The sequence below is a fragment of the Myiozetetes cayanensis genome, unplaced genomic scaffold, assembly GCF_022539395.1.
Source record: "Myiozetetes cayanensis isolate MyiCay16 unplaced genomic scaffold, myiCay2020 scf12, whole genome shotgun sequence".
In the NCBI taxonomy this organism is placed as follows: Eukaryota; Metazoa; Chordata; class Aves; order Passeriformes; family Tyrannidae; genus Myiozetetes; species Myiozetetes cayanensis.
This window is the reverse complement of record NW_026086826.1, coordinates 27,410,124-27,427,090: the sequence shown is the minus strand read 5'-3', so window position 1 is coordinate 27,427,090 and position 16,967 is coordinate 27,410,124. Positions and strand designations below refer to the sequence as shown.

The 16,967-nt window shown below is 57.3% G+C and overlaps 1 protein-coding gene across 2 annotated transcripts; it reads left to right on the top strand.

Annotated features, from left to right (window-relative positions):
- Positions 1-13,504, top strand: BRINP2 (BMP/retinoic acid inducible neural specific 2). 2 transcript variants are annotated; one of them, XM_050307137.1, is made up of 8 exons: positions 1-120; positions 6,961-7,322; positions 9,239-9,429; positions 9,587-9,777; positions 10,123-10,228; positions 10,589-10,825; positions 11,005-11,227; positions 11,548-13,504. In XM_050307137.1, exons 2-8 carry the CDS (start codon positions 7,027-7,029, stop codon positions 12,662-12,664), a joined length of 2,361 nt encoding a protein of 786 aa, XP_050163094.1. In that variant the 5' UTR covers positions 1-120; positions 6,961-7,026; the 3' UTR covers positions 12,665-13,504. The 2 variants fall into 2 exon arrangements, with proteins under 2 accessions (XP_050163094.1, XP_050163095.1); XM_050307138.1 differs by lacking the exons at positions 1-120; positions 10,589-10,825 and having other exon boundaries at positions 6,796-7,322.
- Positions 13,505-16,967: the final 3,463 nt, after the last annotated feature.

The following is a 16,967-nucleotide window of genomic DNA, read 5'->3' as shown; positions in this document are numbered from 1 at the left end:
GCCCGGCGATGGGGCGGCCGGGAGGCGGCGGCGGCGGGGCAGCGGCCGGGGCCGCTGAGGCGGAGCGGGACGGGACGGAGAGGCGGCCGGTGCCCCGCCGGCGCTGAGCCGGAGCCTGGGGTGAGTTTGCGGGGTCGCGGGAGGGATTTGGGGGACGGGGCGAGCCCGCGTGGGGACCCTGCCGGGGGTGGGATGGGGAAGGAACGGAGATGCCGGGCACCGCCGCCGCCTCGCTCGGTGACCTTGGTCAAGTTGTGTCCCTGCTCCGGGATCGCTTCGTAGCCTCTCCGGCGAAGTCTGGAGTCGAGGAAAGCACCGAGCCCTTCCCGGGCAGGAGCCATCGCGGCGCGGCAGGCGCGGGGAGCTGCGAGCGGCCCGGTGGGACCGGGTGCTGGCAGACCGCCGGGATAAACGGGATGCCCAGGATGCTGGGACCTGCTGCTGTATGCAGCGGGCGCTGCTCGGTAGGAGATGCTCGTGCGAGACACCCCGCGCCCGCAGAGACCGGAGGAGATGCCGCCTTAAATGTTTAAACACGCATTTCTCTGGTGGGCACCGGTAAATCAATAGCCCGTGGGGGGAATTTCCCTCCATTATCATCCCCGCAGGGCCCCACTTCACCGGAGCACCGGGCCGAGCAGCGAGTGACCCGTCGGGAGGTGTTTTCACGCCGCGGGCGACTACGGGCACCGTATCGGCAGCTCAGGGATCGGGAGGTTCCCACTGCGAGGCTCCGTTCCCTTCCCTAAACACACATTATTTTTCAGTAGGGAACAAAACTCTGGCTCTTTAAAGCACTGGAGAGCGTCAGCTCTCGGCGCAGCAGTGCCCACCCTGCCCTGTCTCCTCCCGGGGGACCCGCGTGTCGCTGCCCTGGAGCAGCGGTGGCGCGTCCCGGGGTGCCCCCACTGTGGTCCCGGGGCCGGGCAGGGTGAGCCTGGGCGCTGCGGGGCCGGGTGGGACCTGCCGGCAGATGTCAGTGTCCCCTCTCTGTCAGCAGCCAGGAGGGTCCTTGCCAGCCCCGGAGATGTTGCAAGGAGGCCCCTGCACTTTTTCCCCGAAGCGGAGCTGTCTTTGGTGGCCGCTCGGTGACAGTTTGGAGACCTGGGTAGCAGCAGGGTGCTAGGACGGGGAGTGGCCCCACTCTGACACCCCAGATCGCCTTCCTCTCTCTGCCCAGCACCAGCCACCCGCCACCTTATTTATCCTGTGCCGCTAACGCTGAGCTACTGCTGTGCATCACTGCCCACCCGTGACACTTGTCACCTGTGTGAAGGCAAGGGAGTGATGGGAAGGAATGGACCTCACCTTGCACTGCCTCCAGCTCCTGCAGGGGGCTGGTACTGGGCTTGCAGGGTCCGTTGAGGGGAAGGAGCCATCATCCCTGGGGAAGGGACTGCAAGGGTGCTCTTTTTCCTCCAGCCCCTTGTGGGTGGGGGTGCTCTTCTCCAGCGATCCATCTGCAGGGATGCTTTGGGCTGAGAGCTCAGCATAAGGTGGGGGAAGCCGGGGCTGCTGCTGCTGTCACCACGCTGGGGGGAGTTCTATTTTGCACATTGCTTTACTTAAGAGGCTTTTTTGCCTGTGGGTGTGAAAGTCTCGGGTGTGCAAAGCCAGAGGGCAGAACACATGGCACTGGTGCGACACACTGCACGCAGCTGCCATCTCCCCTGGTGGCAGCCCAGGCTTCATCTCATTTGATGTCTTATGCAAATCCTTGGCTCCCAGAGTCCTGGGATTTTCTGCTATTTTCCTTTACTCTCATCTTCAAGTGTCTTGCTCTCGAGGATGTGAAGAACAGCTAATAAAAGGAACCCAAGCCATCGAGTCTTGCAGGTTTTCTAACCAGTCTGACGAGCTGGGAGGGAGGCAGCGACTTAAAGTCCCTTGGCTATAGCGACTGAATGGGCTGCGGAGGGTGGTTTGCCGGAGCCCAGCGAGAATCCGTTCACAGCCACCACCGTGATCTTCAGCGTCCCTGCTCCAGCAGGACGGCAGGCTCCGAGGTGGCTGTCCCCACGCTGGCCGCCTGGAGCCGTGTCTCCGGGGCCGGGTGCCAGGCGGCTGACAGCACCCCGCCGTGCCCACTTTGCCAGTGATTACCGCGCTGCTGTCGCTCCGGCGGTGCCTGGCTCGCTCTCTTAATTACCCCGGCAGATCAATGAGGCCCTGGCGCTTCCCTGGGAGCGTGCGGATGCGAGCCCGGCGATGCAGCTCCTTGCAAACCACACAGAGCCGGGGAGGGGGCAGAGGAGACAGCGATGCAGGCAGGGCTGGGTGTGAGGGAGCTGGTGCCCCAAAGCCCCAGGCAAGGCTGGTGGCTCTGGAGCAATGGGAGAATCCGGCAAAACTGAGCCCTTTGGGATTCTCTGTCCCGGGAGGTGCAAGCGGCAGAGCAAGAGATGCCCTGGGCGCCTGCACGAATTCATAGACAAGGCTCAGCTGAGTCAATCCACTTCAGAAACTAAACTGCACTTAGCCTTTGCCCAGGCTCTCTTAAGTGGCCCTAATCTGATAAAGCTTTCCCATGTTTAATGAGAAGGTGACTCAGTCACTAGGTTTGACATTCATTCCCACTAAAAGGCATCCCCAAGGAGCTCGAGACCCCTCCCCATCACTCCCGCACAGACGCACCTTTGCTCCCGCTGCGCCCCAGGGACCAGCCCCTGTGACTGGGCACATCCCACAGCTCCACCACCAAAAGGTATCATGTACCTGGCACACATGTTGGGTCTTGCTTTTGCTCTGGGCTTCAGCTCAGCATGTACAGGGGGTAGTTCCAGAGTCCATCTGGAATCTTCCTGTGCTTCCTCATGGCACCTGGCAAATACCACTGCTGCCGCTCCCCAGTGCATGCTTCCCAGGTTCTGTATCTCTAGATCTGCTCCTGCAGCATGAAAGGGCAGAAATCAATGCTAATGTCCCTAACAATTAGCTAACGTCTTAATTATCGAACTCAGCCTGATTAGTGGTGGAGCACCAAGCGGCTCTGGAGATGCCGTCGGCATGGAAGCAAGAGAGACCTTGGCATAACTCCGGTGTTGTGCTGAGGATGTTGCTGCTGTCACTGCCAGCTCCAAGAGCAGTAGAGAGGCTTCTGCAGCTCACTTGGGCATCTCCATCCACACCTCATACCAGTGCTTTGGTCTCTCTTGATCCATTTTGGATGAGAACACTCACCATCTACTGCCATCTCCTAGGTGGGGGGTGCCTCTAGAAATTGCCACAAGTTATTTTTAAGATGCAGCTTGTGACGAGTGACAGTCTGGGTCAAGCATCAGCCACCACTGGAGAGGCACCAGGGTGTTCTGCTGCAGGCAACAAGGACACCGAGGGCTGCAACAAGCTCAGGAGGACTCGGACAGGAAGGATGTTGTGGTCCTGGGAAAATTTGCCAAGAATATTTGTGTTGGCACTCTCCTTCCATCACTTTGGAGTTTTTATAGAAGGAGGAAAAGGAGGAGGGAAAAAAATTAGCAAGCGGGAAGATTTCCAACTTTTGTGATGCAAAACCCTAAATCAAAAGGAAGGGGGGGAAAAAAAGAGTAGTCAGATGCTTCTCATCAAATCTTCATTCTTTTGGATCAAGGAAAAGTGATTAGAAAGTTATTTCCTGCGCTTGTAGTAAGGTCAGGGGGATTACTCGTTTCCGAAGAGCTTTACTCTCCCTGGCTTCTCAGGAGGATGCTGGTGTGAGCACATGGAGGTGCACCACAAAAAGCATTGCCCCAACCCCACAGAGCAGCAGTGCAGCCCTCCCCAGCAAAACCAGAGCCTGCTCCACCCACTCAGCTGTATGGACTAAGGACTATACAGAGCTATGGCAATATCTGCACACACTTATTTTCTATAACCCCTGATCGATAGGAAACAAATCAGCCCAGCTAACGGCGGTGCAGGAGAGCTGCTCCCTGGGGAAAAGCTGCTGGGTAGCTCAGTGCAGCCCCTGTGCAGGCTCTCCTTGGCTGTTCCTGCCTGAACCTGGGGCTTCAAGTTCCCGTTGGCAAGGATGCTGGTGTGCGTCAGAGCCCGTCCCCAAGCAGGAGCCACCTCGGAGGTGCCGGCACAGACGGTGTAAATAAGAGGGAGGTGTAAACAGAAGCTCACTTAGCACAGCTGCAAACTTTGCTTCCATACCAAAGGGGACCTTCACTGCTCTTGCACCAGCTTGACCCAGTTGAGTGCTGCAAATGCCCAATCCTCACTGTTTTTATTGCTCTGTAGTAAAACATGAAGCCTCCACAAGGACACTTCTCATGCTCAGCCCTGAATCTCAGAACAAGCCCCCCAGGGAAGGCATTGGGGTCTAGCTGCTCTAGGGACCACAGCCTAAGAAAAGAGGTGGCCCAAAGTGGCTCTATCCCCAATATCCATCCCCACGATGGTCACCCAGGTTTCCTGCCTTAGGTGCGGTGCTTGGGTGGGAGAGGGGGTTTGGAGGGGAACGACAGCATGGGGAGCCCCTTGTGGCAAAGGCACATAGCAGTGTCCCCCAGGGTGGTGGTGGAAAGGGGTGGTGGGAAGCTGTTAATACCCAGGATGGTTTGCTGGAAAAGACAGTACTCTGCCTGCTGCCTCCCTCCACAAAAAAAAACCCTCTGTGCTTAGAATCACAGGAAGGGTACTCCCATGCCCTCATGTACACCAGGAAAGCCTCAGGGAGGGCAGTGGGGTGACTGGTGTAAGACCATCCTTACCAGGCTGTGGTGGTGTGAAGTGGAGATGGATGAGGCCAATGTCCCATGCACCTTGTGGAAAAGCATCCCCCTTTGCTTACGGACCCAGGTGGAGGAGAAGGGGAGAGGGGCCCAGCCATGGAGCATCCCATGCCCAGCCCCACCTCTGCTGGAAATGGGTCAGGAGCCACCTAAAATCCATGTCTGGTGACAGGATGAGGAGATTGGCTGTGCCAAGCCTGTTTGTGAGGCAACAGGCAGGCTCCCAGTGCACCAGATATTTAAACAAGGTGTTTTGCTGTCACAGCCATATTTAATGCTACAAGCAGTGCGTTTCCATGGGCAGAGTTTAGAAAGATGCTGTTTGAGGATGCTTTCGCCTTGGCTTCTCAGCTGAGAGCCAGAGTGCTGCTTTCCTCCCTGCAGTGTGGGAAGGGGATGAAATCATGGAGGGTTTAGCCCATGGTCAGCATCTAAAACATCCACAGGGTTTCCTGCCAGACCCCGGCTCCCACCATTCCCTCCTGGGCACAGCAGCTTGTCCCAGATCAGTGTAGCAGCAGGACCCATGGCTGCAGGGCAGCAGAGTGTCAGGGGGGTTTAATCCTGATCCTTGAGGGCCCCTTTTGTCCCCACACCGCATTAATTTAAAGACCACCAGCAGATATTCCTGAGGAGGGGAGAGAGGTCCTTGTCTGCTTCTGACAGACACTGCATCCCAGCTGCCTGCTTCTCCCCTGGGCCAGCTTTGGTTGCAGGCAGGGAGAATTACAGAGCAGCCAAAGTGCCTCAGCTGCTCAGCCATCACCCACACGTGACAGCGCGTGAGCAGCTCTGTGAGCAGCCGGCATCGGGTCCTGCCACATTTTGGGGGTGGCAGATGCCCCCTCCAACACTTGTGACACCGAGCGAGGAAAACAGCCTGGCATTGCCTGTATCCCACCCCAGCACGGGGTCCTGATTTTTTAGGCCGGGATTTGGCCACCTCATGGCCATGGGGAACTCCACGTGCCAGGAGCAGGAGGCAACTGCCAGGGTGTCATGTGGCTGCCTGCCAGGATGGGAGAAACCAGGGTGACATGTGAAAAGATAGTGTGGGGGGACAGAAAAAGCCCTGCCTGCTGCTCCTGCCCTCCCCTGCCCGCCCCACTGCCCCGGCACCCCAACCTGGTGATGCGAAAATCTCAGCTTTTGTTTAAAATTCACAGGGCCCCAGCCTCGAGGGCTGAGCGAGAAGCTGAGAAAACGTAATCAAAGGGCACCCTTAAGGGTTTAAAAATAGAAAAGAGGGAGGAAAAAAAATTTTAAAAACCGTATTATTACATGTTAAAGCATGATGATTCATCCGGCAAAGCCCTGTTTGGGAGAAGGCGGGGTTGGTGCGCACTCGGCAAGGACAAGCACCCAGGCTCTGGGCCCCCACCAGCCACCTTCCTGGAATAAAAATCACCTGCCCTGGAAGCACTGCAGTGACAGGGTCCCTGCTTTTAGGCAAACAGCTCTTGCTGCCTGACAGCACACCTTGCCTCGCCCTGGCTTGGCCAGACCTTGCAGATCCCCATCTCCCACCTTTGCCTGCAAATTCAGGCTCTGGCCCTGTGGCTGCTGCCTCCAGAAAAATTCTGTCTTTAGTCCTGCCACGTTGGGCTTTGAAAGTGGAAAAGCCTTGGCTTGAGATAAACACTTGCACTCAAAACACCACTGCAACCAGCCCAGGCAATCTTGTGGTGGACATCCATCCATCCATCCATCCATCCTTGAGGTGAACATCCATCCATTCATCCACTCACTCACCCTTGGGGTGAACCTCCATCCAGCCATCATCTCAGCCACTAGCAGGACACAAAGAAAAGTCCTAACAGTTCCCTAGTTTCCCAGTTCCCTATGCTTATTATTTTTTAGTGTGTCCCCCCCCCCAAAATGAGCTGCACACGCTCATGACAGGCAGCCCCAAAATGCGGAGCGCAGTCAGCCTGCTGTCCAACCACAGCAGCAAACTCGGCTTCATGGGCTGATGTGCGGCAGAGAAAAACATAAAGGAAAAGCCACAAATTCCTCAAACAGCCATTAGTCAGGATTTCATTCAACTTCAGCACCCCTAACAGCCAGCACCCCTAAGCCCATAAACCCTTACCTCCTGTGGCACAACCAGTCCCTGCCTGACGCATGGCTCTCCCTGGACCACAGCTTTCCCGGTGCCAGCGTCCCAGCAGGCATTCCAAAGCTTGTGCTTCCTCCTGGTTTATATCCCAGTCCTCATGGGCTTCCTTGCTCCATGTTGCAGGGCAGGGCTGTCCTGGAGGATCGCCGTGGGGTGAGAGAATGAAGAATCCGGCCGGGCAGCAGCAGGATGGGGCGGCAGGACCTCCCACGCGCTGACGGGCCCCCGCCGATGCTCCCGTGGCCGCTGGCCCTGCTGGCCCTGAGCGCGTGCTGTCGCTGGGGGGTGGCCGGCGGGGCGGGCAGCACAGTGCCCCAGCAGCATGCTGCCCCCTCGACCCCTTCCTCTTCGTCCTCCTCCCCCTCTGCCCGGGCACCCCTCGACTGGCTCCTCACCGACCGTGGACCCTTCTACCGAGCCCAGGACTACGTGGACTTCATGGAGCGCTACCGGCAGGGTTTCACCACCAGGTACAGGATCTACAGGTGAGAGGCCATGGGCACCCCGAGAGGGAGATGTGGGGTGGGGGGCTGCAGGGGGCACAGCAGATCTTCCCTAATCCACATGAGCAGTGTGGGAGGAGGCTGCCCATCAGCACAGACAGCGGGTGGGTGGATGTGAGATGCTGCTTTCCCGGGGAATATAACAGCAGCCCTTCAGGATGCTCATGGTGTGGCCAGGCTGGGCTCCAGGCAGGATTTGCCCTAAGATGGGAGGGATTTGGTGCAGAGGTTGAGATGGAATCAGCCCTTATGGCAGGAGACACAGAGCCCACTGGGCTGGATGGGTCTCATGCATACTCCAGCCCCTTTGGACACCCTCCCTCTTCTGATCTGTCCTGAGGTGGAAACTAGGGAGAGCAGAAAGGGCAAGCATGCATGTGGCATTCATCCTTCAGCCCCTCTGTCCTTTTGCCATGCATAGAGACATCTCTGTGCCAAACTACTGAGCCTATCTGGACTGGCAGCCATCTGGGGCTGGGATGCTGCTGGGGCTTGTGAAGAGCCATCCTGACTGACCCTCTGGCACGTCCCCAGTGCCATCACCCCCTGGACTGCTGCAGTGGGATGCTGGAGGGGGTTTCTTGTCAGCAGAGAACCAGATGTGGCAGCAGTGGGGTCCACTAACTGCAGCAAAGGGTCACCTCACAACAGCCACCCTGGGAAACCCACTCCACCGCCTCCAAGACCTAACTGGGGCTGTCACCCCTAACGAGCCCTTTTCCCTTCCTCTCCTCGCCACTGGTGCTGAGCCCTGGGGGTTTCCAGCCTGCCCACTGCCTCTTGGGAATGCTGATGTGGCTGCTGGGATGGCAGCCTTGTTATGCAGCCCGGCACCCCCAGAGAGCTTCTCTCCCCTTTCCTGTGTGCTGACACTGCCATGCCGAGGGACCCGCATCCTCTGGGGATGCTGCTGGTGACGGTGGTGGGACAGGAAGGAGGACCTGGAGGGACAGCAGCTGTCTCACACCTCCTCTGAGGCAGAGAACATGCCATCAGCCTTCAGGGCTTGCTTTGCCTGTGGGATGGGATGGAGAAAACTGGCACCCCAGCCCCACGTGCCCCAGTCCTGAGGGAATGTGCCTGCAAGGGGAGAGGCAGCATCCCCTGCAGCTCCGCTACTGGCACCAACATCCCACTTTCTAGGCCCAAAGTTCATTGATGCGAGGCAACCTGTCATCCACCAAGCTCTCCGGCTGCTTTGCAGCCATCCACCTCTCCCTCCTCCTCATCTTCCTCCTCCTTCTTCTCCCTCCCTTTCCCCACCAGCCCTAATTAAACTGTCTGAAAGCCACCGCCTGGTTTTAATTAGAGCAAAATGCCAAAGATTAGGCTGAAATTTGCTTGTGGTTGTTTACGGGGCCATCAGTTGTTGGAGGCAGTGACAGGCTAGTGCTGCTCCTTGGGGCCAGGCGAGGCCAGGGGGCACATTCACAGCCTCTGAGGCTGCAAGGGGACCCACCACCAATCCCACTGCATCCCAGCACCTCCAGCTTCCTACAAAACACTGCCCGTACTTGACACCACAATACCCCCAGATGTTGGATTTTCACCTGGATCTGTAGGCATGGGTTTGGAGGATGGATGAGACCCATCTGGCCCAGCCCTGGGCTGTGATGAATGCCTGACGGAGGTGCTGGATTAATCAATACCAGGCATCTCCGCTGCTTGTAGCTCATTATCACCATCAATGGCTTAGGGAGGGACAGCACTTCTGTCCTGGCTGGATCCATACCTGGCGAGCACGCAGCAGATCCTTCACCTCCAATGGGGAGGTTGGAATGATCCTGAGAGGAGTTTTCCAGCTACTCATCACCTGTGGACAGAAGAAGGGAGAGCATGCATGTGGCGTGGCCAGACCTGCTCCAAACTGTCTCCCCACTGCTGCTCTCCTCCTGCAGAGAGTTTGCTCGTTGGAAGGTGAATAACTTGGCCTTGGAGAGGAAAGACTTCTTCAGCCTACCACTTCCCCTGGCCCCCGAATTCATCCGCAACATCCGGCTGCTGGGACGCCGGCCCAGCCCCCAGCAGATCACCGACAGCCTCATCAAAAAGTATGGGACCCACTTTCTGCTGTCTGCCACGCTGGGAGGTGAGTGCTGGGGCCCTCACCCAACTCGCTTCCCTCGCACAAGGAGCGTGCCAAGGAGGGAGAGTGGGAAAATAAGCACTGCAGAGGGAAATACAGCCAGGACAGGGAATGTAGGGAGCCCAGCAGCCTCCCAAAAGCATTGTGTGTGTCCCCCCAGGAGAGGAATCCCTGACCATTTTTGTGGACAAGCGCAAGCTGAGCCGGAGGGCAGAGCCCGCCGTGGGGGCTGGGAACAGCTCGGGGGTCTCGCTGGAGACCCTGCACCAGCTGGCAGCCTCCTACTTCATCGACAGGGAGAGCACACTCCGCCGGCTCCACCACATCCAGATCGCCACGGCCGCCATCAAGGTAGGCGAGGGTGGGAGGGGGCAGAGCGGGGAGGCAGCAGCCCCCCCAAAGCCGGCTGAGACCCTCAAACAGCATCACCAGATAGGGTAGAGCACGGAAAGTTAACACATTCCCGTTATTTACGGGAAATTGGGCACGCTAATAAAGGCACATTATTCAGCGGGCTGCAGGCAGGGCTGCCGCCTGTCAACAAGCCAATTAGCAGTTAATTAGCTCTCCTCTCCAAGCATTGCCTCGCTCGGGCATGGCCAGGCCGGGCAGGGGTTGTCTGCAGCACTCTCAGCGGGGTAGCACATGCCCTGGATCCTTTCCTGTGTCGCTGACCACCTACACATCCCCCCTTAGGTGACCGAAACACGGACAGGGCCGCTCGGCTGCAGCAACTACGACAACCTGGACTCGGTGAGCTCCGTCCTGGTTCAGAGCCCTGAGAACAAAGTGCAGCTCCAAGGTAAGACCGGGCTGGTGGGGGGACATGGGGACGGACAAGTGCCACCGTGGCATGGCTGTGGGTGCACAGGGGGTTGCAGGGGAGGATGCTGGCACAAGATGCTGCTTTTAATTTAAGGGCTGGGGAGGAGAGGGGATGAAAGTAATGAAAGCTGGGCAGGATGAGGTTGTTGCTTGTCTGCCAAGAGGAGCCAAGATCGATGCAGAGCCCAGACAAGCGGCTCCACAGCAAATTGATATGATAATCGTGTGAGGGTGGGAGCCCGGGGCGCGGGGGGAGGCTCATGCCCTCCTCGCCCGGGCAATGTTTGAGGGGCTCCGTGTGTGCCCTGACGCTGCCGGGGCCGCCTCCCGCTCGCAGGGCTGCAGACGGTGCTCCCCTCCTACCTGCGGGAGAGGTTCGTGGCCGCCGCCCTCAGCTACATCGCCTGCAGCTCGGCCGGGGAGCTGGTGTGCCGCCGGAGCGACTGCCGCTGCCAGTGCCAGCCCGCCTTCCCCCGCTGCAACTGCCCCGAGGCCGACATCCAGGCGCTGGAGAGCAGCCTGGCCCAGCTCTGGAGAGCCTGGGAGAGCCACCACGGCCAGTTTGAGGAGTCAGGTGAGGCTGGGGAGATCCCGCCAAGCATCTCCTTGGCCTTGCGAGCAGCCCAGGCTGGGCAGTGGGGCTCCAGGGTGGTTATCTCACCATGAAGACCTCTGGAGCTCGGGTGGAGGGAGGTGGCTGCCAGCCCCGCCTTCACTGCTTGCTTTCCTGATGCCGTCTCCTTCTCTGCACAGAGGAGTTTCAGGCCCTGGTGAAGAGGCTCCCCACAGACCGTTTCCTGAACAGGACGGCCATCTCCCACTTCTGGGCCATGGATCTGGATGTCCAGCATCGCTACCAACAGCTGGGCACCAGCCTGAAGCTGCTCTCCAGGAAAACCTACCGACTCATCCGGCGGCTCTTCAACCTCAGCAAGCGCTGCCACCGGCAGCCTCGCTTCAAGCTGCCGAAGGAGAGGTAGGGTGTCCCAGCATCCCCATCCCGTGCCAGGGATGCTGCTCCTTTGCCCGAGGGTGGCTCAGATCTGTGACCCACCTCCCTGTGGCTGGGACTGGAGGAGCTCCTGGCTTGCTGGAGAGGTGCCTGGGGATGAGCAGACAGCAGGGGCAGCCGTGCCACCTTGGGATGTGGCCAAACTTGGAGGTAGAATCTGGGCTCAGTTCATGGGGGGCCGCCAGCAGAGCAGAAAATGAACACAAAGTAGGCAGCTCTTCCATCCCTAGGGAAAGTCAGCTGTGTCCCATGTAAGCACCTTTCCTGTGTCTGCTCTCCATCAGGTCCCTCCCTTACTGGTGGAGCCGTGCACAGTCGCTCCTGTACTGCAGCGAGACCACCGTGCCTGGGACCTTCCTGGAAGAAAGCCACAGCTGCACCTGTCCCTCGGACCAGCCCTCCTGCCAGGGGTCCATTCCGTGTGCCTTGGGCGAGGGGCCAGCCTGTGCCAGCTGTGCCGAGGACAACAGCACCCGCTGCGGGACCTGCAACCACGGCTACGTGCTCAGCCAGGGCTTCTGCCGCCCCGAGGTGGCCGACTCGCTGGAGCACTACCTGGGGCTGGAGACGGACCTGCAGGACTTGGAGCTCAAGTACCTCTTGCAGAAACGGGACAGCCGCATCGAGGTGCACTCCATCTTCATCAGCAACGACATGCGCCTGGGGAGCTGGTTCGACCCCTCCTGGAGGAAGCGCATGCTCCTGACCCTGAAGAGCAACAAGTACAAGCCCGGGCTGGTTCATGTCATGTTGGCGCTCTCCCTGCAGATCTGCCTCACCAAGAACAGCACGCTGGAGCCCGTCATGGCCATCTACGTCAACCCCTTTGGGGGAAGCCACTCGGAGAGCTGGTTCATGCCCGTCAACGAAGGCAGCTTCCCAGACTGGGAAAGGACTAACGTAGATGCCTCTGCCCAGTGCCAGAACTGGACGCTCACCTTGGGCAACAAGTGGAAGACCTTCTTTGAAACGGTCCACGTCTACCTGCGGAGCCGCATCAAGTCTCTGGATGACAGCTCCAACGAGACAATCTACTATGAACCCCTGGAGATGTCAGATCCCTCCAAGAACCTGGGGTACATGAAAATCAACAGCTTGCAAGTGTTTGGCTACAGCCTGCCCTTTGAGCCGGATGCTATCCGTGACCTGATCCTCCAGCTGGACTACCCCTACACCCAGGGCTCCCAGGACTCGGCCATGCTCCAGCTGCTGGAGATCAGGGACCGGGTGAACAGGTTGTCACCCCCTGGCAAAACCCGCCTCGACCTGTTCACGTGCTTGCTCCGCCACCGGCTCAAGCTGGCCAACAACGAGGTGGCGAGGATCCAGTCCTCCCTGAGAGCCTTCAACGCCAGGCTGCCCAACGCCCTGGAGCAGGAGACGGGCAAGCTGTGCAGCTAACGGCCTCGGAGCCAGGGGGCTGGGAGAAAGGACTTCCTGGGGAAGGGGGGGAAACAACCACCCTGAAAAAATTTAAATCAAGGCCTTACCTTAGTGCCAACCGCGTGCTTCCATGGTACACCCAGCGACTGGCCAAAGAGACACGGGGCTCGAGCGGATGGAGGGTGCCAGGGGACTGTGGAGGAGGGGTGGCTCGCGCAGCACAGCCTGGCTCCAGGTGCGGGGATGGTGCCAGCACAGCCGCCACGTCGGTAGCCGGGGAGATGTGCCCAGGGGGATGTGGCCTGGCCAGGGGCAGCTGCTGGTCCCGCTGGAGCAGGTGCCCAACCCACCGTGAGGATCACCCGACAACAGCCTCGTCATCCCAACTTTTGTAGTCTTTTTAAAAGGTTTCTACAGGCGCCTTCGCTCCCACATCCCCCATGATCCATCCTGCAGCCAGGCCCTCGCACACGGTGCTGGTGGGGGTCCACAGCACAGGGCACCGAGATCCAGCAGATCTCCCCTGGGCCCCCTTCAGAAGCATCTCACACCTGCTGGGGTACCAAGGCATCATCCCCCCGCCTTGTGTGGGAAAGACCTGGCACCTACCCTATGGGCGCTGCCAGCACGGACACCGGCGGAGACCTCTGGGCCACAATTCCCTACAAAAAACAAACAAAACAAAAAACAAACCCTAAAGCAAAAGAAAGAAAAAGGAAAAAAAAAGGTTTATTTATGTATTTATTTATTTGGTTTGTTTGGGAGGGGTTTTTTTAAGCTTATTTATTTGGGGAGTGTCATTTCTTGTCAGTGGCTCCAGCCAAGAGACATCTTAGTAAAATGTATCTGTTTAATATATTTTTTAAAAAAATGCCTTTTTTGAGCAAAGAGCAACCAAAACCAACTGAGATTAAAAAAAAAAAAAGAAAAAAAGAAAAAAAAAAAAGAACAGAACAGTTACTGTCATCCCTGGCCCTGGCTTTTCCTGTGCTGTGAGCCTCCATCCCTCCCTCCTTCCCGGTGCTGCTGCCGTGCTTGGTGCCTGACTGGAATATCAAGCAGTGGAGCTGCCCGGCTGTCAGATGGGAATGATGGGTACCCAGACAAGTGGAGCTCACTGCTTCACTGGATGCCCTCATTCCTAGGATAAGGATGAGCTAGGGAGAGGAAGGAGGCAACCCTCCGACCTGCAGCATCACCAGAGCAGGAGGTATGGACAGAGGGGATGGTTCAGGGAAAAGGAGAGGAGTGTGAAAAGTGTAGCAGTGTGTGGATCTGAGCCTGCTTCCTAATCCTCCCCACCTGTCAAAACTTGCCTGCTTGGATGCTGCAAAAGCGGTGGTAACCCAAACTCATCCATCCTGCTTCTGTCACCTGCCTCTCCTCCATCCTCAGGCTGGGCAGATAAAGAGATAAACATGAGTAAAATAACACCAGGAGAGATAAAGAGATAGGTGAGAGGAAAATAAAACTGGGATAGATAAACCACACTTGCTATTTATATTCCCTGTCTAATCTATCAATCCATCAGCCTGGCTATTGTGGCTATAGCATCCCTCAATCTGTCACCTGGACATCTCTACACATCTGTCTTCTGCCCACCTCTCCTCCCTTGCCTCCCAGTCCTAAAGGAAAAAATAATCAGGCAATGAAACACACCAGGAGGAAATGGGAAGTCAAAGCCATCATCTCTGCTCCCTAGAGGAAGCCCGGAGACATCAGCCCAGGAATCAGGAGGGTAGAGGTGGGAAGGCTGGCAATGCTCCTGAGCAGGTAGGGCTGCTGGGAGCCTTCCCAGCTAGTAAGGCTGTTTTGGCTTCTGCTATACATCTTCACATCACTTCTTGATTGCCCAGAGAAGCTGTGGCTGCTCCATCCCTGGAAGTGTTCAATACCAGGTTGGAATGGGAGGCTCTGATCAACCTGGTCCCTGTCCATGGCAAGAGGTTTGGAACCAGGTGAGCTTTAAGGTCTCTTCCAACGCAAACCATTCTATGTTTCTTCTCCCCATCGTCACATGGGCCACGTGTCAGGCTAACATTTCTCTACCCTGCCTTCTGTCTTCTCCAGACAGAGTGTTTTTCAGTGCTCTGAACCAGTCCCACATCCTAAACCCTCTTGAACATGAATGCAAGAGCTGTTGGGATGGCTGGCAGCCTGCACCCACTGAGGGACAGAGCCCAGGCTTCTCTGCCTTGGTGCTGGATCCAGAGACAGGCAGGTGGGCAAGGACAGAGGTGGATAAAGGCTGTTTACTTTCAATCTAATGCAAAAAATAAAAAAGGGGGGAAAGGAGGAGGCAGACAGCTGGAGGGATGTGCTGTCAACTCTGCATCCTCAGCATCAGAGGGAATGCATTCTCCTCTCTCCACAGCCCCCTCAGCAAGATTCCATTGACTATGGCCCAAAAGCAACAAGTTTAGTCCAAACTGCCATTTCCCATCAGGAATGAGGCTGTGCATGGCCTTCCAAGGCTGGCACAGCACCTTCTCAGCAAAGCACCCACTTGGCAAGCATAGGAGTCTGTAGACAAAGCCATCGGCCCCCAACACCATGGGGCTGCACCCCCTCTTTAACCCACTGGAGGAAAAGATAGGGCTGGTGCCTTGAATTTTGCTGCTAAATGGCTGTATTTTGGGAGAGAACCACTTCCACCTCTTTTTTGTTTGAGGGGGGCTGGGGGGGTGAGCTAAAGGAAGAGCAGCAGCAGCAGTGTACACACCCCAGGAGGGGACTTCCAGGCTGCGTGGGAATCTCGGGTTGGAGCAGCCGGGTCCTCCCATCCCTGTTCAGCAATTAAGGCGCTCAGTGGAGGTGATTAAGAGGATGAGGTTAATAACTGTAGGTCAGCATTTGATTACCTTGCAGTGTTTTCCCCTGCAAAGAACAATGCCGAGAGCAGCAGAGCTGGCTGGAGAGTCGCTGCTGCACAGCACCAGCAGGATCTGGCCTCAGGATGTAAACAGCCAGTGTGCCACCCTGCACCAGGAATTCAGCATCAAACCCATCAGGTTTTAAAAACTGGGTTTATCCTTACCTGGGCTCTGTGTTCACATGAGGTTCTCTGCAGCATGAAAGCCAGAAAACTGCCTTGAAATAACGAGTGGAGCTCCTCACTTGCTTGACTGCAGACACTTTGGTTCCCTCTGGACACGTTTATTCAGCAGCTGTGCCGGGGAAAAGGAGGCCGGGGAAAGGCTGGGATGTTTCCCCCCCAGGCCCAGCAGCAGGAGAGGGTTATCTGCAGAGCTCTCCCCAGAAAGAGCTCACGGCTCCCAGGTGGGGGCTGCTCCCACCTCCATCTCCCGCCCTCAGACAACCAGTGATGGGCTACACCTGAACCAAACAGCTCACAGCTCCAGCTGTCTAACTTACACCCCTTTCCCCCTTCCTGTTTTCACCCGTTTTCTGCAGCATTAGCTGAGCCTCCAGCCCTGTGTGCCAAAGGCATCTCCACGTCAGACTGTGCCGAAGCAGCCGGGACAGTTTTTTTCCATGACAAGCCAGGATGGAGAGAGGCTGTGGGGCTAAGTCTGCATCCTTGCTCCAGCCTGCCTCAGTTTACCCTCTCATAGCTCCCAGCTGATGCTGTGTGAGCCTGGGAGAACATGGAATGCACAGGGAATAAAACCTCTCAGGGGAAGAGGGAGGGCAGGGGAGGGTAACACACTTCACTGGTAGATACTCTCTTTCTTTGCATGCAAACAGCACACTGGTGCAGATGTTGCTTGAAATCCATCCCCATGGTCTCTTGGTTTGGGCTGCAGGATGGGCAAGAAGTGGGAATCACACATTTGGCTTGGCAGGAGGCTTCATGCTGAGCATTTTGCCCAGGGCTCCTCCGGCTCCGTTAGCTGCACAGAACCACCAGGCAGCTGCCAACAGATCTGCTCTGCTGTTTGACAGCATTTCTGGGGGAGGCAGGCGATACCAAGTTGCCTGCAGACCTCTCCATCCCAGCACGGGGCTGCTCCAGCTTCTTCCTTACAACACAGTTTCACCACAGGTACCAGAGATGCCCCTGGGCACGTGTGGGATTGCCACTCACTCTCCCAACTAACCCAGCAGATGGTGGGATGTGATCCTTGGGAAACAGCATCCCCTGCTTGGGCAGTGTCCTGGTCCAGAGCTGCTCTGCCAACACGAGCCCACAAACTTGTCATTGTTCTCTTCGCACTCCAGGCTCGTGGGTGGTGGGGTTTGCCATCAGCCCCCCTGCTTCCCCCTGCCTCCCTGAAGCCCTGTGACATCTGCACAGCCAAGAGATGAGCCAAAACCCCTTTTTTAGCCTCATCTTTTCTTTCCTCCCTCTTCTCCTGAC

Excerpts from the sequence above, each read along its gene's own strand:
- BRINP2 (XM_050307137.1), top strand. The coding sequence starts at position 7,027 with ATGGGGCGGCAGGACCTCCCACGCGCTGACGGGCCCCCGCCGATGCTC. Across the intron at positions 7,323-9,238 it reads ACCAGGTACAGGATCTACAG|AGAGTTTGCTCGTTGGAAGG; the intron begins GTGAGAGGCCAT and ends CTCCTCCTGCAG. Across the intron at positions 10,826-11,004 it reads CGGCCAGTTTGAGGAGTCAG|AGGAGTTTCAGGCCCTGGTG; the intron begins GTGAGGCTGGGG and ends TTCTCTGCACAG.